The sequence below is a fragment of the Anopheles merus genome, chromosome X (genome assembly GCF_017562075.2).
Source record: "Anopheles merus strain MAF chromosome X, AmerM5.1, whole genome shotgun sequence".
Taxonomy (NCBI): domain Eukaryota; kingdom Metazoa; phylum Arthropoda; class Insecta; order Diptera; family Culicidae; genus Anopheles; species Anopheles merus.
This window is the reverse complement of record NC_054081.1, coordinates 2766541-2785043: the sequence shown is the minus strand read 5'-3', so window position 1 is coordinate 2785043 and position 18503 is coordinate 2766541. Positions and strand designations below refer to the sequence as shown.

General features: G+C 47.3%; 4 protein-coding genes across 7 annotated transcripts; 3 read left to right on the top strand and 1 right to left on the bottom strand.

Annotated features, from left to right (window-relative positions):
• The first annotated feature begins 328 nt into the window (after nucleotides 1-328).
• LOC121590421 lies at nucleotides 329-6943 on the top strand. Of its 2 annotated transcripts, none has more exons than XM_041910103.1 (5): nucleotides 329-1889; nucleotides 2416-2509; nucleotides 4430-5015; nucleotides 5926-6072; nucleotides 6153-6943. In XM_041910103.1, the coding sequence occupies exons 1-5, from the start codon at nucleotides 1434-1436 to the stop codon at nucleotides 6232-6234; spliced, it is 1365 nt and encodes a 454-aa protein (XP_041766037.1). In that variant the 5' UTR covers nucleotides 329-1433; the 3' UTR covers nucleotides 6235-6943. The 2 variants fall into 2 exon arrangements, with proteins under 2 accessions (XP_041766037.1, XP_041766028.1); XM_041910094.1 differs by having other exon boundaries at nucleotides 4382-5015.
• LOC121590430 (zinc finger protein 525-like) lies at nucleotides 3151-12733 on the bottom strand. Of its 2 annotated transcripts, XM_041910126.1 has the most exons (5): nucleotides 11300-12733; nucleotides 10710-11219; nucleotides 10485-10636; nucleotides 10177-10407; nucleotides 3151-3186 (listed from the first exon to the last, which is right to left on the bottom strand). In XM_041910126.1, exons 1-4 carry the CDS (start codon nucleotides 11435-11437, stop codon nucleotides 10182-10184), a joined length of 1026 nt encoding a protein of 341 aa, XP_041766060.1. In that variant the 5' UTR covers nucleotides 11438-12733; the 3' UTR covers nucleotides 3151-3186; nucleotides 10177-10181. The 2 variants fall into 2 exon arrangements, with proteins under 2 accessions (XP_041766060.1, XP_041766050.1); XM_041910116.1 differs by lacking the exon at nucleotides 3151-3186 and having other exon boundaries at nucleotides 9951-10407.
• On the top strand, nucleotides 8337-10130 carry LOC121590456 (microsomal glutathione S-transferase 1-like). The gene is made up of 3 exons (XM_041910174.1): nucleotides 8337-8449; nucleotides 8537-8695; nucleotides 9665-10130. Exons 2-3 carry the CDS (start codon nucleotides 8570-8572, stop codon nucleotides 9992-9994), a joined length of 456 nt encoding a protein of 151 aa, XP_041766108.1. The 5' UTR covers nucleotides 8337-8449; nucleotides 8537-8569; the 3' UTR covers nucleotides 9995-10130.
• A 130-nt stretch (nucleotides 12734-12863) lies between the features above and the next one.
• Nucleotides 12864-15325, top strand: LOC121590446 (microsomal glutathione S-transferase 1-like). Of its 2 annotated transcripts, none has more exons than XM_041910161.1 (3): nucleotides 12864-13100; nucleotides 14820-14905; nucleotides 14995-15325. In XM_041910161.1, the coding sequence occupies exons 1-3, from the start codon at nucleotides 12975-12977 to the stop codon at nucleotides 15239-15241; spliced, it is 459 nt and encodes a 152-aa protein (XP_041766095.1). In that variant the 5' UTR covers nucleotides 12864-12974; the 3' UTR covers nucleotides 15242-15325. The 2 variants fall into 2 exon arrangements, with proteins under 2 accessions (XP_041766095.1, XP_041766086.1); XM_041910152.1 differs by lacking the exon at nucleotides 12864-13100 and adding an exon at nucleotides 13695-14697.
• Nucleotides 15326-18503: the final 3178 nt, after the last annotated feature.

The window sequence follows — 18503 nt, the reverse complement described above, 5'->3', positions numbered from 1 at the left end:
AAGTCTTTCTTTTTTTGTCTTTCTTGTTGTTTGTGCACTTCGTATACAGGTCTTTGTTTCCAAGACCGACTCCAACTCCAACCAATTCCGGACGACTCTGGATGACTCCGAACGACTCTGGATGACTCCGGACGACTCTTGATGACTCCGAACGACTCTGGATGACTCCGGACGACTCCGGACGACTCCGATTCCGAACGACTCCGGACGACTCCTGACGATGGGGAATCTACCTTTCGATTCCGATATTATCGGAGTCGCATCGGAGTCGAATCCGGATTTTAGCCAACTTTACACATCACTGTACGGCACACTTTTCTTGCGGGTGGTGTCTGGAGTCGCCCGCCACAGTAGGTCACAACAGTGTGCTGGTAAGGCTGTACACTGTGTGTGTGTGTGTACCTTTCCACCAAAAATGCAAAAAAAGGGTTTTCCACTCATGCGCTTACCCTTTTCACACCATCGCGCCACGCTCCGGAGCACGCGGCTCGCGGTCAGTTACGGAGCAGTGTTTTTGTGTGTGCGTTTTAGTTTTCGTCTTCTTCTACTGCTTTATTTTTTCGGTGAATGCTCAAGGCAACCGTGTGTTGTGTGGTGCAGTGCGGCAGCGATCACCGTCAGTTCGGTACCTTACCTCGGTCAGAACGCAGTGGCAGCACAAGCAGGCGGCCCGGAGCCGAAGTGAAGTGGCGCTGTCCGTCAGCGCGATGCCCAAACAGCCGCGTCAGCTAGGAACCTAGGTGACGAGTGATCGCGCAGAACAAAACAGTCAACCGGCAACAATCCACCAAACGGCGCAACAAAGCCGCCTCCGTACGCCTGCACAACCCGCTCCATCAACTACTGTACTGAAATCCTACCGACCACTCCAGGCAAGGGGTTTCTGGCTGCCGTGTCTTCGAGGACGCCCTTCGCTTCCGGGATTGCAGACACTGTGCTGTACATGTGACTCTTGTGCAAGTGTGCGTGTGCGTGCGTGTGTGTGTGTGTGTTTTATGCCAACGCAATTCCGAAAGATGGCAAGCTATCTGTGCGAATGAGATAAATCTTCCACCCGGTAATCCGGTCCTCGACACTTCAGGTGCAGGTTCGTCGTCTCGCGCCGCGCAGCATCTCTGTGACCACGCGTAGGGGCAACAACAACAACAACAACAACAGCAAAAAGACACGGAGCGCATATTCTCGCAGAATTCCGCCATCTCCAGCACTCAGTGCGTGCGTGTGTGTGTGTGTGTGTGTGTGTGGTGAGCGCACTGCAATTAAGCAACTCTCCACAGCCTCCCCTTCCCCACGGTGGTGCTGCACACACCTGTGAGGAACGCGAGCACGCGCGAGAATGAGAATAAAGCGTCTCGATCCCTCGAGCGTACTTTGTGGCGTTTGCGTAGTTTTGCAGCCGTGTTTCCCGTCCCGACCGTCGACGGTAGTGGTGGATGCTGAGGTTGCTGCTGCTGCTGCTGCTGCTGTTGGTGCCCAAAGTGCTCGAGTCGGTTGCGATGTGTCGCGATAAGGTGGTCCTGACGTTGCCGCGTGCCATACTGCTGTACCTTGCGATCCTTGCCTGCGGTTCGTCGCTTGGTGCGGGAGGTGTGTCGCCGGTGAACGATTCGCTGGCGGTAGCGAGCACCGGTTCGCGCGATGCACGGTTCCTGGCGTTCGGCGAGGGGCTGACCAGTGAGGAGTTTAGTCTGTACCCGGTGCAGTGGGGCGAGCGGGGAGCAGGAGAAAGCACGGCCCGGTACGACGATGGCAGTGAGCTGGTGCGGCTGGTCGAGGGCGGTTCGGACCTGAGCCCCGACCCGTACGAGTTGATTCGGTGGGAAAGTGACGCGAGCAAGTACGGGGAAGGTACAGGTGCATATCGGAAGCAGACCAGCGGTGACATTTCGGTGAGTTTGGTGAGAGGTTGTGGAGCAAGAATTTTGGGGGTATTTATTGTTTGCGCCCTGCAAGCACTGTGTGCAGGATGTGCAGATGGGATAGTGCGACAAAGGGACACCATAGAGCAGAGATGAATCATGTCGGCGGCCTACCATCACCTCATCATTATGATACCATCCTGTCCGGATTGAACTTTGTCCGGCTGGAATCTCGCATATCGAACGTAAACAGTCACCCTTAGGTCCTACTGACGTCACCTCAACCACCGCATCCGAGGCTCGTCGTTGATCGCTCGACAAAGCAATTGATCATGCCTTGGGAGGGCGGGGGGAACGCAGATAGTACCAGTCAATCCAGCTGTCTTTGTATGCGCGCGCACGCCACGTGCACATTAGCATTGCCAAGCGAGAACGTGGCATTTTCTCTAGCGCGACAAGCGATCTAACCTTATCATTCGACCAGCTATGTCTACAACACTCTCCCCCGGCCGTTTGCACCAGCTAAGCTAACCCTTTGTTTGGCTACACATTCCAGCGCACACCGTTGGACACCACTGTCTTCCAGCAGGACGGCGAGCTGGGCGTCACGACCAGCTACTACCCGACGGCGGCCGCCCTCCAGTCGCAAGGTAAGTCGGTCTACCGCTGCATTGGTTCGGATTTTGTTTGCTGTTACGGTTCGGGGTTTTTCAACATGGCATAATGGCCGGCCCAAGAAGCACAATAGATCAAATCGAACTCGTGGCACATAATACACATTATTAGCGTTGCAAAATGGAAACCGTTGCACTTGAACGGGTTTGAAAGTGTTGAACGGGCGCTGTCGCATCATCGTGCCAAGGGGTGGTGGGGGTGGCGGCGCCACAAGCTCAACGGCTCGTGACGTCTGATCGCGATCGCGAGCCAATGTAGGTGACCGCCGTAGCAGCAACACCACAGCAACATGTACCTTTAATTATCTGGCCTTTCACTGGAATTAGAACTGGGCTGAATCTGTTTTTTTTTCTTCTTTCCTCAACCCCCCCTTTTCTTCGCTTTCCCTCACTGCACAAAAGTAAGGTGCGGATAGTCTGAGCTTCCGCGAGGCTCCCTGAGCGTCACGAGAGTGAGAGAGAGTCTTCAGTCGATCAGCTGATTCGCTCAAGGTTACTCTTTTGTTCGGGGTTGACGGCAGATTTCCCAAGGTTTCAGCGTTAGAAATTTATAAAAGTTTTTGTTTTTCCATTAGACTCAAGGAGCTGCAGCATTCGGCTGGCTCATGGCAAACTTTCGAATGTCACAAAGAGCGTATCTTGATTTGTGGGTTCTGTGGGGTAAAACAAGCATGTTGAAGATTTTGTGAGAAGTGTTTCGTAAATGATGTGTATAATATAATTATGTTTTATGTGCCTTGCGGTTTTAGCCTTGGCCTGCGCCATTTTACATAGAAGCCACACACTTGTGCAGCTTTTACTGATTGCTGTTCCCAAAACAAGATAGCAAATGTCTCTGTATATAAGAGATTTGAATCCATATTGGTCAGTCTTACGAGACTGACTCATTGTGAGTGTCAAACAGAAATTCCTATTTTAGAATGGATCCAAAGATTCAGCCACAACTAGCCTAATTTGGAAGTCGCAAAGAGCATCACTCACTGTCCAGATACATTAGGTTCTCCTGCTTCCGAAGGTAGCGCCTGTGGGTATCAGTGAAACTGGCCATATGCATAACGCAGTTGTGTCCTGATGTGTCCTGATCCATGTGTTGGGTCTTGGGGAGCTATGTCCTGGGTGTGTGTGTATGACTCGGTGAATTCTTTCAAATTGCGTCCGATGCTACCAGTTGGTCGTACATTTTTAATTCCCTCAAAACTATCGTAATATAATATTATCACATAGATACTTCCCTCCTTCTCAAGCCTATTTAGGGATAAAAGGTAGGATTTATCATTATAATCACTAATCGTAGCGTTTTCATATTTTTGGTTGTAAAACCTTGAAGATTCGTCAAAATTATTAATTTTTGGAATCTAATACTTTAGTATTCCTTTCTGTAGATATCTTGGTGGATAAGAATTTGTTTTGAATTTGAATTTGTGTTAAAGGTATAGCGTTTCTATATAGCGTGATGTAGTGAGCGTTTCCAAACAAAGTTTTGTCTTCGATAGGCCGTCATTAAGTACAAATGTTCTATGCAATGAGTTTTCCACTATACTACTGGTCGTGGTTTCGCAACATACACACGCACTTATGTACCTCCTTTCTCTTTTCACCGTCTATCCATTCTCCCCCTCACACCCACACTACCCTCCGGTTGCACCGGCACCGCTGGCATGCCTTCAACGCGTCTCGGTAAGTGGTGTGCGAATGTCCTTCCGGCTTATCGCGCTTCCCCAAACTGCCCTTTTCAAGAACCATCTTTCCGTCTTCCTCTTCTCCACACTGTGGTAGGACAACGCACGTTCGCACCAATGCTCTAATGGCAACAACACGCGCACCGCACCGCACCACCATCGCGTGCAGACGAACCGGTAGTGATGACGGCAGCGCCGTCTTTGTCACGTGTTTCAGCATTCGTGCGCGGTATGCTGCAGCGCTTTGGCATCTACCAGTACATCGAGGCGTACCAGAGCAAGGGTGGTGGTAGCGAAAGTGGCAGTAGCAGCACCACTTCCGGCCCATCCTCGAACATCCAGCGCGGCATACCGCACCGCTTTCGGCCGCACTTTGTCAACACGGCCAAGGGTCTGCGCAACATACCGGCCCAGCTGAACGATGGCCAGCTGCAACTGGCCCCGGAAGATGGGGTGACCGGCAGCGACGGTTCGCTAGTGTCGGGCGGCCAGCCCGGACTGCAGACTGGCGGAGGCGGAGCGGGCAGTACGACCGGCAGTACTAGCAAGGCTCCTGGAAGCTCCGCGGGCGGTGGCGGCACCGGCGGCACGATCAGCTCACTGTTCAACGCCTTCAAGCGCAAGGTCAAAGCCATCTACCCGGGCACGGTGTGGTGTGGGGACGGCAACCAGGCGAAGAGCGAGAACGACATCGGGTTCTTCTATCTGACCGACAGCTGCTGCCGGGCGCACGATCTCTGTCCCATCACCATCGCAGCCGGCGAGCAGTTCAATCGGCTAAAGAACAACGGCTACTTTACGCGGTAGGTATGGAGGGGAGGGCAGGAAATACGCCATTTGCAAATGTATCAAAACCCGGTGTCATTTGGTGCTGCCAATGCACTGACTCAGCTTTTCAGAATTTCGAGCAAATATTAATTGGAGAGGCTCTGCACATCTGCCGGAGGAGGATTGTTGAGCTGCTCTCTGATGGTGTCTAATTTCCCATTCTGAACTTCGGCATTCACCTTGGTCCTAATTAATTTCAAGATCATCCGCGTCAGATTCGTGTCGGAGAATGGTGCGTCTTTTTTCTATACGGTGACTTATGTTTCAACGTTCCAAGGGTAATTAAAATGAACTCGTCCATCAGACCATCACAGTCAACTTGGAGCCTATGAGTGGAAAATTCTTGGGGTTTCTGTTGCTTTGGAGTTACGACTTCTTGACCTTCGCTGTCTTACGTATTGACATTGAGAAGATGTCATTTCCGACTCAAGATATCCAAGAATTGCACTCTTTGCAATAGTTGTTGGATGTCTCTGAGCGGATTGACGGAACCAGTGTAGTAAGCAGCATTGCCCCAAAGCAAATTCCACTCCGTTTCATCAGAACTCGACGCACTTCAAACTCCCCCAACCGCAACGAATTGGAAATCGGGGCCGGATATTGGGCCACACCTGAACCGGGTATCAACCTGAACAACAATCGAAAGTATCTCCGACCCTCAGCAGTATCTCAACCCCGCCGCCGTCTATCTTTCTGTAGCGATTCCAATGCCAATCCAAAACCCAATGCCTCGGCATTGTGACACGGCAAGGGGAAATACAAGTTTTTTTGTTGTTGCGTTTGTTGAGTTGGAGCAATCAAATGTTCGATTTCTGTTGTGTATTTTGCTTTGTTTCCTAATTGTTTCATCCTTCTGACTTCCCCCCCCCCCCCCCCCCCGAACAGATCTCATTGTGACTGTGATAAACAATTTTTCAACTGTCTGAAGAACGCCAACACACTCGTTTCGCGCCAGATCGGCTACACGTACTTCAACCTGCTGAAACCGCAATGCTTCCGGCACGAGCATCCCAAGCTGAACTGCACCAAAAGGTACACCAAACAGCGCCACACTTCATCTTAGCTACTCTTACTGACGCTAGCTTTTATCTTCTTCTTTCTCTTTTTTGCAGAAGCAAAGGCAAATGCATATCGTATGTCGTGGACGAGAAGCAGAGCAAGCGGTGGCAGTGGTTCGATAATCTCATCTTTTAACCAGACCAAACGCGCAGTGTGGTGCGTGCTCTTACCTTCAGGCGCTGGTGCGTCTCGCCCGAATTAAAGCCACCCTTTTGGAAGGGTTGGCATGTTACACGCACCATCAATCACCTCCCTCCCCACATACCCACCGTCAGCAGTTGGGCAGCGTTGTGTTGGGTGAAGGTGTGTTTTTAAATACAGGTAAGCCGTTCCAACGGATGGCGTTTCCAATTTTGGCGCAACCACCGCGTGTTACGTGGGGAAGATTTATACCGCGCCCAGCAGCTCCACGCCACACTTACCACATCGGTTTTAAAAGCCGAACGGCACCCGTAACAGAGACCTTCACATTCTGCCTCCGGTCCTACACCGGCACTGGAGTAGCGGATCGTGCAGCCGTTTCTAAGGATTAGGAAGTAAACGAATCGTTTACTACTTCGGCACATCGCTTAGGCGCCTCCGCAGGAGTCTCCACCACCACACGCTAGGACACTACTGATAGTGATAGTGATAGTGACAGGAAGCCCCCCGTTTACTTAACCATGTCGCCATACTGTAACGCTTGTAATACTAATGTACTTTAAAGGGTAAGATATCACGCGTCGTCTGTAGTATGTTTTAAGCTAAGGTTAGGTTTAGGTCACGCCTCATTAACGTTTGCTTAACTTTGCCCGTCCGAAAAAAGTTGTGCAATAAAAGCGAAACAGCTTCTGTTTGAAACTAACCAACAAACAAGCAAGCATTATTTTCTTCTGTAGTAGATGAGAGCTGTTCAATAATTTGGTTGGTTCTTCAACATTGAAATGAGATCAGTTAGACTAGAGTCAATTCCTTCAGCAGTACACAATGCAACTCAGAGTCAGTTATGCCTTGTATTATTCAACACAAGATTAACTATGGTTGATCATGTCCCGGCAAAGCCTTTCATAGACGTATCTAAGTGATTGGCAAACCCATAAAGTCATACGCAAGGGAGCTTCTTCCGCAAGAGAATAGACCCTACGACCAGCATGTTGCTAGGGCGTACGACTTGAAAACCGTACCACTGGCATCGTTTGATTAATTATGCTGTAAAAGGTATATACTTTCATTTCGAAAGGAAGACGTTATACAAGTTGTAACATTTTAGTTTTTGATTCTTCTTTACACTGGTCCCACTGGTTTTCTTGCATTACCAACAGTCAGTTATTTTAATCAGGTGACAGTTATTACAAAATGGGACAATTACAAATCAACGCGGAAACAATTAGTCTCCGTTTTTAATTCTTAATAGAGGGATCAAATATCTTGAGATATGCACACATGTGCTAGCTCAAACAAAGTAAATGGTTGCAAGTGAGTCTTACGTTAAACGTTCCAACGGGAACCCAACTGGAAGCGGGTTCCTACGACAACCGGTGCAGCTCGCGAACGGAGACTCCACTTGCGGTGTCATGTTGAACGGATGGGACTGTCCGTTATCCAGACGACATCATGCAAACATTATGAGCATGATCATGTCTGGTGGATTGACAACGGGACCAGTAGGCGACGAGCAACCAACAGCGCCAGAACATCGGAAGCACAAAATTAGTCTTCGTTTTGCTGCTGCAGAATAAAGAAGGGTTTTTTTTAACATACTCAGGATCTTCCCAACTATAGTTTTTGCTTGATAGCATTATGATTATAAAAAATGTTACCAGCAAAACTTAAAAGAGCAAACTAAATTACAATACAGTTTACATAGAATTACCTACAAATTCATAAAGCAGGAAAACAAATAACCAAATTCAAAAAAGGTTAAGCCAATGCAAAAAAGCAGTCAAACAATGAAGTGTAGTAGAACATTGCATTAAACAACGAATTATAAAACACTAGCACATAGAATGGCCCACCGTCATGCCATGGCGTGCGTAAAGCCAGGCATCGAAACACACCCGAGCCCCCCCCCCTACCCATCGCGAACCAAACAACATCTAACAGGATGACGTAAAATGATAAACAAAATGTTTCATTTCCCCCACCCCATTGCTTCGCGCGTTTGCCGGCACGGCTCGGGTGCGTATGTGTGCGTGTGTACAGCGCCAGCGGGCAGCGGTTAAGTGTGGTCGTGAGCGACGAATTAAATTACACGCTTCACGTCGGCCCATACTCCTCCCGGGCAACGCTGACACCCGAACTTGACATTCAGCCGGGCACTCGCTCTCGCATTTGCAATTGCACCGGCGCACAGGCAGGCAGCATTACAACGGTGAGGCAGCATTAGAGCATAGCCTCTGTGGGAGTGTTTTTGTTTTAATTTCCTTTCCATATCGTGCATCGGTTCCTTGATCGACAGCAACCATCAACAGATAAATTCCGCCAATCAAACATGACGACCCTGCTGCAGAACGTGAACGAGGAGGTGTTCCGGACGTACGTCTTCTGGACGGCGGTGCTGGTGGTGAAGATGCTGGCCATGTCCGTACTGACTGGCCGCCAGCGCTTCCGCAAGAAGGTAAGGTATTACAACCGTGAAAGGGACGCACACTCCAGAAGATCCACCAAAAGGCGGCATTACGCATCGGGGAGCGGTTTTTTTATTTGTTGGTGCGGATGTATGCGCCAACATTCCTTTTTTTTGCCGATTATTGATTAGGTGTAGTTCACATATCACGGTTCCGCTGAGAGTGTGATTGCATGAGTGTGTGTGTTTTATTTGATAAAGCTACAACGCTTCGTGAGGTGTCCGGGGCTTGCGTGGCCGGATTTGCCGGTTGATAAGGAAAGGTGGATTAAATTGAAAAATAAGACAAGAAACCCTCTTCGTACCCAAAAGGTTCATGGTTGTTTTAAAATGTGGGAAGCTCGTTTAAATTGGCTCAATATTAAATATTACAATATGTTTACCACGAAACATAATGTAGCATGCTTGTTTAACATACACAGGAATAATTATTTAAAGCTACCTATATGCTATTATTTAATTAAATAAAAGTTATTTAAATAGTTAATTAAAGACCAAGTACTACTGATACGAAAAGATCAGCTTTTTAAAAAATGGCTAAACGTGTGAAGCACCAATACGAGTTCTACTCGTAATGGAGTTCAGGTTTTTTTTTCACGTTATCTATACTTCTATCTCTATACCGAGGATGATTAAAGACGGCGAGGGAAGCAAGCTAGCAGTACAGATACGCGACATGACTTTCAAATTCATATGCGAATGTGTGCGCGGATGGAACCAACACATTTAAAGTACCCCTTCCGTCACCTCCACGCGTTTCGCACACGTACGGAGGAGCATTAGATGCCGCGTGCTTGAACTGTTTACGATTCAGCATGACTTGCATAGATCGTAACCAGCGCCGATCTTCATTCCGAAATTAAGCTGACCTTGAGCATCTTTTTTCGGTTGCTTCAAACTTGTTTTACGACTTTCTAACCATTTTTTTATCTCTCTATTTTCCTCCCCACTCTCCGCAAGGTGTTCGCCAATCCGGAAGACATCCAGCCCAGCAAGAAGGGCGCCCAGCCCAAGTTCGACGATCCGGACGTGGAGCGTGTGCGCCGGGCCCATCGTAACGATCTGGAGAACATTCTGCCGTTCTTTGCCATCGGGCTGCTGTACATGCTGACCAACCCGGAGCCGTTCATCGCGATCAACCTGTTCCGGGCGGTCGCCATCGCCCGCATCGTGCACACGCTCGTGTACGCGGTGGTCGTGATTCCCCAGCCGGCCCGTGGCCTCTCGTGGGCGATCGCCTACTTTGCCACCGCGTACATGGCGGTCAAGACGGCCCTGTTTTTCCTGTAAGACCGTGCGGCACAAGCACAGAAAGCGCTACGAGGGCGTCCAGTAACGCGACGGGAGAAATAAATTGTGTGCGATGGCTGCCTTTGGCGGGGGTGGCAGATGAGCATTCCAGCCCGTCGCATCATGTTTTACAAACCGACTGTTTGTACAATTCATTGACAGGGAGAAGGTGTGCCACTTACATCCTTTAGCTGCTCGTCGCCGACGCCTCCGGGTGCGCCTTGCGGATGTGCGCATTGATGAGGGTTTTGTAGCGGAAGGTTTTGTCGCACAGCTGGCAGCTGAACACGATGCCGGTATGCGTTAGCTCGTGTGACTTCCAGCCGTACCGGGTTTTGAATCGCTTCGGGCAATGCTGGCACGCGTACGGTTGCTCCGACGAGTGCGATCGTTCATGCGTCCTTAGCGACTCTCTGCGTAGAAAGGGGGGAGATGTAGAGTAGGGTTAAAAAAACGTGCAAGAAGCCCAAACCCGCTGTCAAAAACATACTTCGTCTTCCAGGGCAGGCCACAGGTCGTGCATTTGTACTTTCTTTCGTCCTGGTGTGTGCGAATGTTGTGGAGCCACAGGCTGCTGTGGTGGTTGAACTTTTTGCAGCACGTTTTACACTCGTACTTCTTCTCCGTCGAGTGATGGGAGCGCTAAAAGGTAACGGAAATGGGAATTGTACAATAATGACAGCATTCACCGACAATCGGGCGAAAACGAACGCACCATGTGTGAACCGTAGGAAAAGTAGCTGGTGAACCCCTTGTCGCACTGCTCGCAGCGCTTGATGATGCGCTTCAGGTGTACCGAGTCGATGTGCCGCAGCAGATTGGACTTGTGTGTCATCCTAATGCTGCAGTAGTCGCAGGCGTACGGTGCTTCCTTCGTGTGGACGCGCCGGTGCCCGTTCAGCTCCGCTACAAAGGCACCGCATATGTCGCAAAGCTTCTTGCCCGTATCCTCTGCCACGGTCTGCTTGCCTTCTTTGGCAGCAGCACGTAGGCTTGTTACTGTTTCACTCTCTTCCAGCTGATTATGTAGTACCTCCGTTTCACCCACAATGGCGGTCTCGTTGGGAGGAGCCTGCGTTTCGTCATTTTCTGCAAGTGCTTCCGTAACGAGCTTCCGGAAGTAATCATCAGTCTTAGCGCATAGCGCACGAAAGGCAACAAACTTATTCACCGTACTGTCGCACTCTTCGCACACCATATAGAGGTAAGGATGGTCATTTAGATTCTGTAACGATCGAACAATCAACGGTAGGTTACAAAGCGGCTGGCAGAGGCCGCGATGTGCGGTGACTGTTCACCCCTTACCTGAATACCGGTAAACAGTTCCATATCGTGAATGGTAAGTGATTTATCGGTTAGTATCGACAGAGGTATCAGTTTATCCTCATCCCGGCAGAGACAAAATCGGCAGACCGTTGAAAAAGAGTGTGTACCGGAATCCATTTGGACGCTACAGGAATGGTATTGTTTACATCTGCACGCACTGGAAATGTCATCGTTGTAAACAAACCGGGTCTGCGGTATTGGAGGAACGGATGGCGGAACGCTTCAGAAAACGCTTCGCGTGATTCGTTCAAAATGACGGTTACGAGTGAAACGCAATTGTTGTCCGCGGAGTCAGCAAGTGCTGGAACTGTTTAATTTTTGTATGCGTAATGTAGTATTCGCCGGTCTTGTGGTACAGTCGTCAACTCACACGACTTAACAATATGCCCTTCATGGGTTCAAGCCTCAAATAGACCGTGCCCCCTTACGCAGGACTTACAATCCTGCTATGGGTTATCAATGAATCACTGAATGCCACACCCACTAGTGGTACAGGCAGGCCTTGACGGACAGTGGTTGTTGTTGCAAGAAGAAGAAGTAGAAGACTCTAGTATTGATAAAAAATAACAACAACAGACAAGTTAACACTTTCAGCTTCCCTACTAAGTAAGGGCCCCAATACTCCAAGCCGTTGTCATTTTAACATTTATTCTGGGATTAAACATGTTGCGACATTAGTTGTTCAATGGCAATATTTCTAGATTTTTTTTATTTATTAAAAAAAACTGTGCGAACTTACTCGATTTGTCCATGTTTCTTTGTTGCAGAGACATGTTCAGACCCATTTACAAACCAAAACGAATGCAAAATCTCAACATAAATTTAAGTCAACTTTAAGAGTAAACACGAGCACTTTTTTATTACATATATATGATTATATATGATAGCCATGGCCTCCAGATAAATATAATTGAATATACACAAAAATCGTATTGATTATCGAATCGCAAATCAAGATATGAACCTGGTAGCCATGGAACTCAAGGTGCACTCAAATACAAAACTATTAAAATGGCTGAACAGCGTTTTAAAAAGTATGCGATATTTGGTAATGACGTTGAGCTGGTTTGTGAAACTCTATAGTAATGGGAATTGAAACTAAATTCATTATTATTATTCCGAAATAAATAAATGAAACATCAGTAAAGGTAAACTACAATCGTTCTGGAAGAGTAAAATAGGGATTAGTTTCCGGTAAAACTGCTGCAGATAAGTTAAATTTAAATTCCCGCTCGAAAATATCACACATCCAACGCACGACCCTGTATTCAACGCTACATACGAACTGCCAAACTAGCAAAGTACCTCGGATCACCTCTTGACTTCAACAGTTCTCTGAAGGTCGCTAATAGCTTCATACTAGCGCCTCATCGAAGGAAGCGTGTAGGAAATGAATAGTTTTTTGCTTTGCTTTACCGCATATCGTGGTAGTGAGTGGGCTGAGATATGATGTGCTCGCGCATGGTGGGGAGGGTAACCCGATGAGGTAATGATGATGTTGCAAATGTTTTCCCTACACGCACACAATCAGTACCATTTGGCAACGGGTCGCGCACGGCACGGTGTCCGACCAGACTGACCAATCGTTTCAGCCCGACCGACCAGGCAGGTGTTCTCTTGGAAGTAACCGCAGCCAAGCAGCAGTGTTCGAACTATGGCAAGCCCATTCGACTCCATTAATTCGGAAGCGTACAAGGCGTACGTATTCTGGTCGGCGGTGCTGGTAGCAAAGATGTTGCTGATGGCTTTGCTGACCGCTATCCAGCGCTTTAAGAACAAGGTGCGTATATGCTGGGGCTTAGGTTTAGCCAGTGGACTTCGAGAACATTCTGCAATCAATTTGATCGAGTGTGCATCGATCAAATTGATGTAGCTTACGCGCGATTAGATCATACAGGATTTTACTATACAGAAGAGTTCAACTTGTTCGTGTTCCATGTGCCATAAAGAAGATTCGTGAAAAGCTAGCGTGATCGTTTCACGCATAACATTTACCGTGCCTAGTCTGCCTAAACAACTCTTCACGGTACCGATATCTCAATCATCCCAGCCTTTCCCGTCTAATCCATTACCGATGGCGATAACAGTTTTATCAACAGTACCGTTTGCTACATCGACCGCCGATAAGGGCATATTTTTCGTACGGAGAACGCAAGCATAATTCACGTAACGCATGCAGAAAGCGTTACCATAGCCGTCTAATGCCCATTTCGCACGGTTAACTTTGCACACGCAGTCCATAGCACGGCGCAAAACGGCTGTTGTGTATTAAAGATTAGAGATTGAAAAAAGCAACAAGCGATGGAACTAATTTTTACTCGCGATTGGCTTTATGATGGAAAAATACAAAACAAACAACATAATAACACACAGTGGAAGCGGCAGTGAAGCAGTATCGATCGGCAGCTTCGTACGGTGTGGAGTTTGGTCTGCCCGCTCTTGACGAGTGAGCGGTAGTTTATTTTGTGCTGATCGGTGTGCGTGTCTATTGCTAACGTGCCGATCACGCACCCACACAGGCACGAGCACGGGGTTGAAGCGGACTGTCGTCCAGTTAACGACTTCTCGGACGGTCAGGGTTAAGCTGTTTGGCATTGGATACAGTGACGAATGAAATAGAAGCTAGAGATGTAAGAATGCTTATGATCAAAATATTTTGAGTAACAACAAAAACGCACGTAACATTTGCAAATGAAATAAGTTACTGACTTAAAGTTAGTGGAACAGAATTCCTGGAATAGCTGTCTCGAGAGCAATTCTTTATAGAGATTTTTTACAATTTCCATTTAACAAGCCAGCATAATGTTTTGTTAAATGAGGACTTTTTTTATGAAAATAGACAATCAACATATAAAACCCTGCCCTCAGACGACCCAGTTAGTGGTGCAATAATTAATTAAAAACCCAAACTTTCTCCCGCTGCTGGGGCAAACGGCTCCGAAGCGTAACGCCGCCTAACCGCCCCAAGCTCGTAACGCTGCGGAACAAGAGAGAAACGTGCGCATTGGAAAGGGACGGCTGGCACGTGCAGGTGTAGGAATTTTTGGAAGCTGAAACGAGTTTACCTGTGGGCCGATTCCGATACCGTCAGTTCGAGACCCGACGTCGTTGCTCGCACTGTTGTTTTCGCTGTGAGAGATCGAACCTCCAGGGTGTGAACAGTTATTTTGGTGTAGCTGTAGTGTAAAAGCTTTCGTACATCTCGGCCCTCTTCTGTTCTGTCAACCATCAACCATCAAGCGATCAACATGACGAGTTCGCCGTTCGCCACAATTAACGATGCAGCTCTGCGATCGTACATCTTCTGGTCCTCGGTGCTGGTGATGAAGATGTTGTTCATGTCACCGCTAACGTCACTGAACCGAATTCGGAAGATGGTACGACATCGATGGCCACTACGGCGTTGACTACAAACGCTAACAAAACTCGCACTCGCAGCTGTGTGTCTGTGCCAGTGCAACTCCACACTAACGCGCCCTCTTTTCTCTAATCCTTGCAGGCATTTGCCAGTCCCGAAGACACCAGAATGATCAGCAAGAAGCTAGTGCCCAAGTACGACGATCCGGACGTGGAACGTGTGCGCAGGTTGGTGTTTTTCTCTCTTTCTTGTAGCTTGCCACCGAAACGAGCTAGCACCCGATACTAATATCTGTTTGAATGGTTTGCATTTGCAGAGCGCATCAGAACGATCTGGAAAACATTCTGCCGTTCTTCGTCATCGGCTTCCTGTACCTGCTGACCAATCCGGCACCGTGGCTGGCCATAAATCTGTACCGCTTGGTGGCCGCCTCGCGCATTTTGCACACGATCGTGTATGCCGTCGTGGTCATTCCTCAGCCGGCCCGCTTCCTGGCCTTCGTGGGTGCGATGATGCCAACGGCCTACATGACCCTGCAGACGATACTGTTCTTCATGATGTAGGCGGTGTTGATGGATTAGTTGATTAGAAGCAAGGAATAAATATTTACTGCCGGGTGAGGCTATGGTCGGTTTTCAGGGAAACAATCGGTGGTGTGCTACTTATGTTATGAGAATAAGGAATATTAAAAACATAGATGACAGGGTATGCTGGAACTAGTGAAATAGGGGCCATTCACAGAGCTACGAATCATAATGATGGGGCTATTTAATAGTGTAGGGAGCACTCAAAGGTTATTTCAAACCCAATTCCTGGGAGCGTCTTAAATCCAAGGGACACATTAAGAGATGCTTGTTTTGGACTGCTTTCTTTGCTCTTTTGCACTTAATACTTTATTTACACATATTAAAACATACATAATAAATACTGATAAAACGTACAACACTTTAAAACGTAGGCCGCGCGCCAGCCGCACCGAGCGCCCCTGCCGAGTGCTCCTGCTCGATCGGCTCGCTAACTCACTCTGCCTGTATGGCGCTCGGCACACACTAAGCCTTGCGCGCTTAGTGTGTGCGACAGTGTACGTGTACACACTGTCGTCCCCGTGGACGTTGACCGGTGGCAGCGTAACTGCCACGGCAAGTCCAGGGGTCGGCACGCACGGCTCCCCACAACAATACTGATCTCATACTCATATCTCTACTATCACTGAAACATCCATCAATCCTGGAACTGATCCCCCGTATCGGTACAGGAACAGATTGTCATACCCATTCCGATCTTGTTACTGTTCTCGAGCCCATGCTCCGTAAAACTGCTCTCTTCTCGATTCTGGCCCAGTTGTTTTTCTAAGTATTTTGTACTGATTGCATATAATTTAACTTCGATTTAAAAGTTCACTCACTATGCCCCGCTGGAAACCTATACGTGCTTAGTTATAAATTACCTACAATGCAGTTGTAAATGTTGCAGAACACATTTTAGGATACGTTCCTGGAATGAGCATATCAGCGTGCTATGAAAATATCCCTCCGATAAGAATGATATCGCTGCTCGTTACCAATTATTTGAGGCAAACAAACCGCTGAAATCTTTTTCAATTGGTAAAAGTCCTTTTCACGTCCTTTTCAACTCAGATTAATCTCTTTTTCAGATGTATTTCGTCAGAAATTGTGAATGAGCTCATCGAGCTGTGCAATACTTTAGAAAGACAGTTACATTGAATAAAGTAACAAATGAAAGATCTCAATCACGAAATAAATTATGCAGTTACATTAAACTTATATCAAAGACACAGTTCACAGTACTATAAGAACATTCACAGACACAGTACTATAAGAACATAATAATAAAACAATCTTCACAGGAATTATATCATTCTGAAGGTTAGGTAGGCATAGGGAGTCTCACTTTACAGAACGTAGAGCGAAGCGAATAAATCTCGGAAATCAAACCACTTTAGTACGACGATGATAGTGCAAAATCGAGATTCAGCTTGGTTTGACGTTCTGACGTGTTTACAATCTACCCGACTAGTAATAAGAACAGAGTGAACAGGTCCTACTACACCAAGCTGCTCATTATAGAAATGCGCTTACTAGCTGTATTTGTTGGCCTCTGTTCTAATTTAGTGAGGGTATTTTCAAAGCAACTTCGAGTGTTTGAAGTTCTGTCCTGCGATTTCGGCTACCCTTTTATCGATTGATTTTCCCTACCAGACTTTTAAAACAACAAGCTTTATCGAGTAAAAGAATAGAATAAGCCCCACTGATGAGTAATGCAATGACAAACCATTCGCCATACGACGCGTTATGTTGGTTGGTTTGATCGGCGATTGCCGTTTGCAGTGCTTCCATAAATCAACCGGCTGAATGGAAAATGGGTTTCCCCGTGTACACAAGCTCGTATATGAGCCCCGCCAACTGCCATCGTCTTCTTTCTGCGGAGCGGACTGAGGCATATGGTGGAAAGAATGCTTCCTGTGTTTACGCGATAAAGTTGTATTTGAATATTATTACGTGCTGGAGTACGTGCTTTTCGTGGAATGCTTCGAAAAAGATGTCATCCAGATACAGTTCACTTGATCCAAATTTGGACTATGAGTCAAAGCATTCAAAAGCGCAACTTCCCGCTGTTCGGCCGAATGAATGCCACTTGAACATATTACAGAAATCCACTTCTAGAAAAGCCATGCCAGTGCATCAGTGTGTCATATAAAATTAACCAAAGCTTCATTGATTATGCGAAAGGTGAGCAATTGAATTCCATTGGCCGGCTTTGGGCTCCCAAGCCACCGTGAAACTACAGCCGAAGCATCGTCACGCGTCCGGAAATGGTGCACATTTTTGCTGCCAGCTAACGGACAGCCGCAAGAACTTGAAGTATAGAAACAAACACCGGGAGGACGTTCGAGGCAGTAGGGATATTTGATGCTGTTCCTTCGTTTCAACACCATACCGAAATCTTCCAGCGCATTCTTGCAGACATTCGTATGGGGAGAGAAAGGAATCCAAGAAGGAACAAAAAGAGGAAGAAAACTACAAACGAGTACTGTAGTTCCCAGGCCCAGGGCCCTGTTGATCTGCTTACAGGAAGCGTGCCGAAACGTGTCGTTACTTGTTTACCGATGGGTTCCTTTTTGTGCAACATGTTCATTCATGGTTTCGTGGTGGCGTGAACCGAAACCGACATTGCCGAAGGGAAAGTGGCCAGAAGCAGGAAAAATGGCTCACACGCATGCTGAAACCCGGTCACTCGCACTGTAAACCCTTGCGTGCACAGCGCATACGGCCTATTTGCATACACGGGAATGGGAACTCCAACGGAGGAATGCATTTCACTCCATCACCAATACGAACTGTTCATGTGTAAATCAATACAGCAAGATACAGAATTCTTGTCTTTGGAAAACTTTAGCATACTCTTATTGAACTTGTACTAACAAAAAAAATCTCTACTATCAACTAAAACTCTCAATCTCAAGCATAAAATAGCTGCTTAGATTGGAAAGCAATCATATTTTAACAATACAGCATAATGCTGAATTTAAATGCTTCATGTTGGACGGTTGGGTCGTGAAGAGTACATTAACCAGTTACTGCAAGGTTTACTTAAATGAGTTACAGTTTCTATATTCTCCTGCACGTACCACTAATAGCCATGACTATTGTAACTCATTGATTACCCGTAGCAAAACAACAGGACAGTCAGTAGAAATGAAATATTCTCTTTTTCGCCGCAGAATTTGAAACTCACAAGTGGTGAGGTAAGATCGTTGTTGGTAATACATTTCTGATCCGTCTCTTGCATCCTAAAAATCCAAAC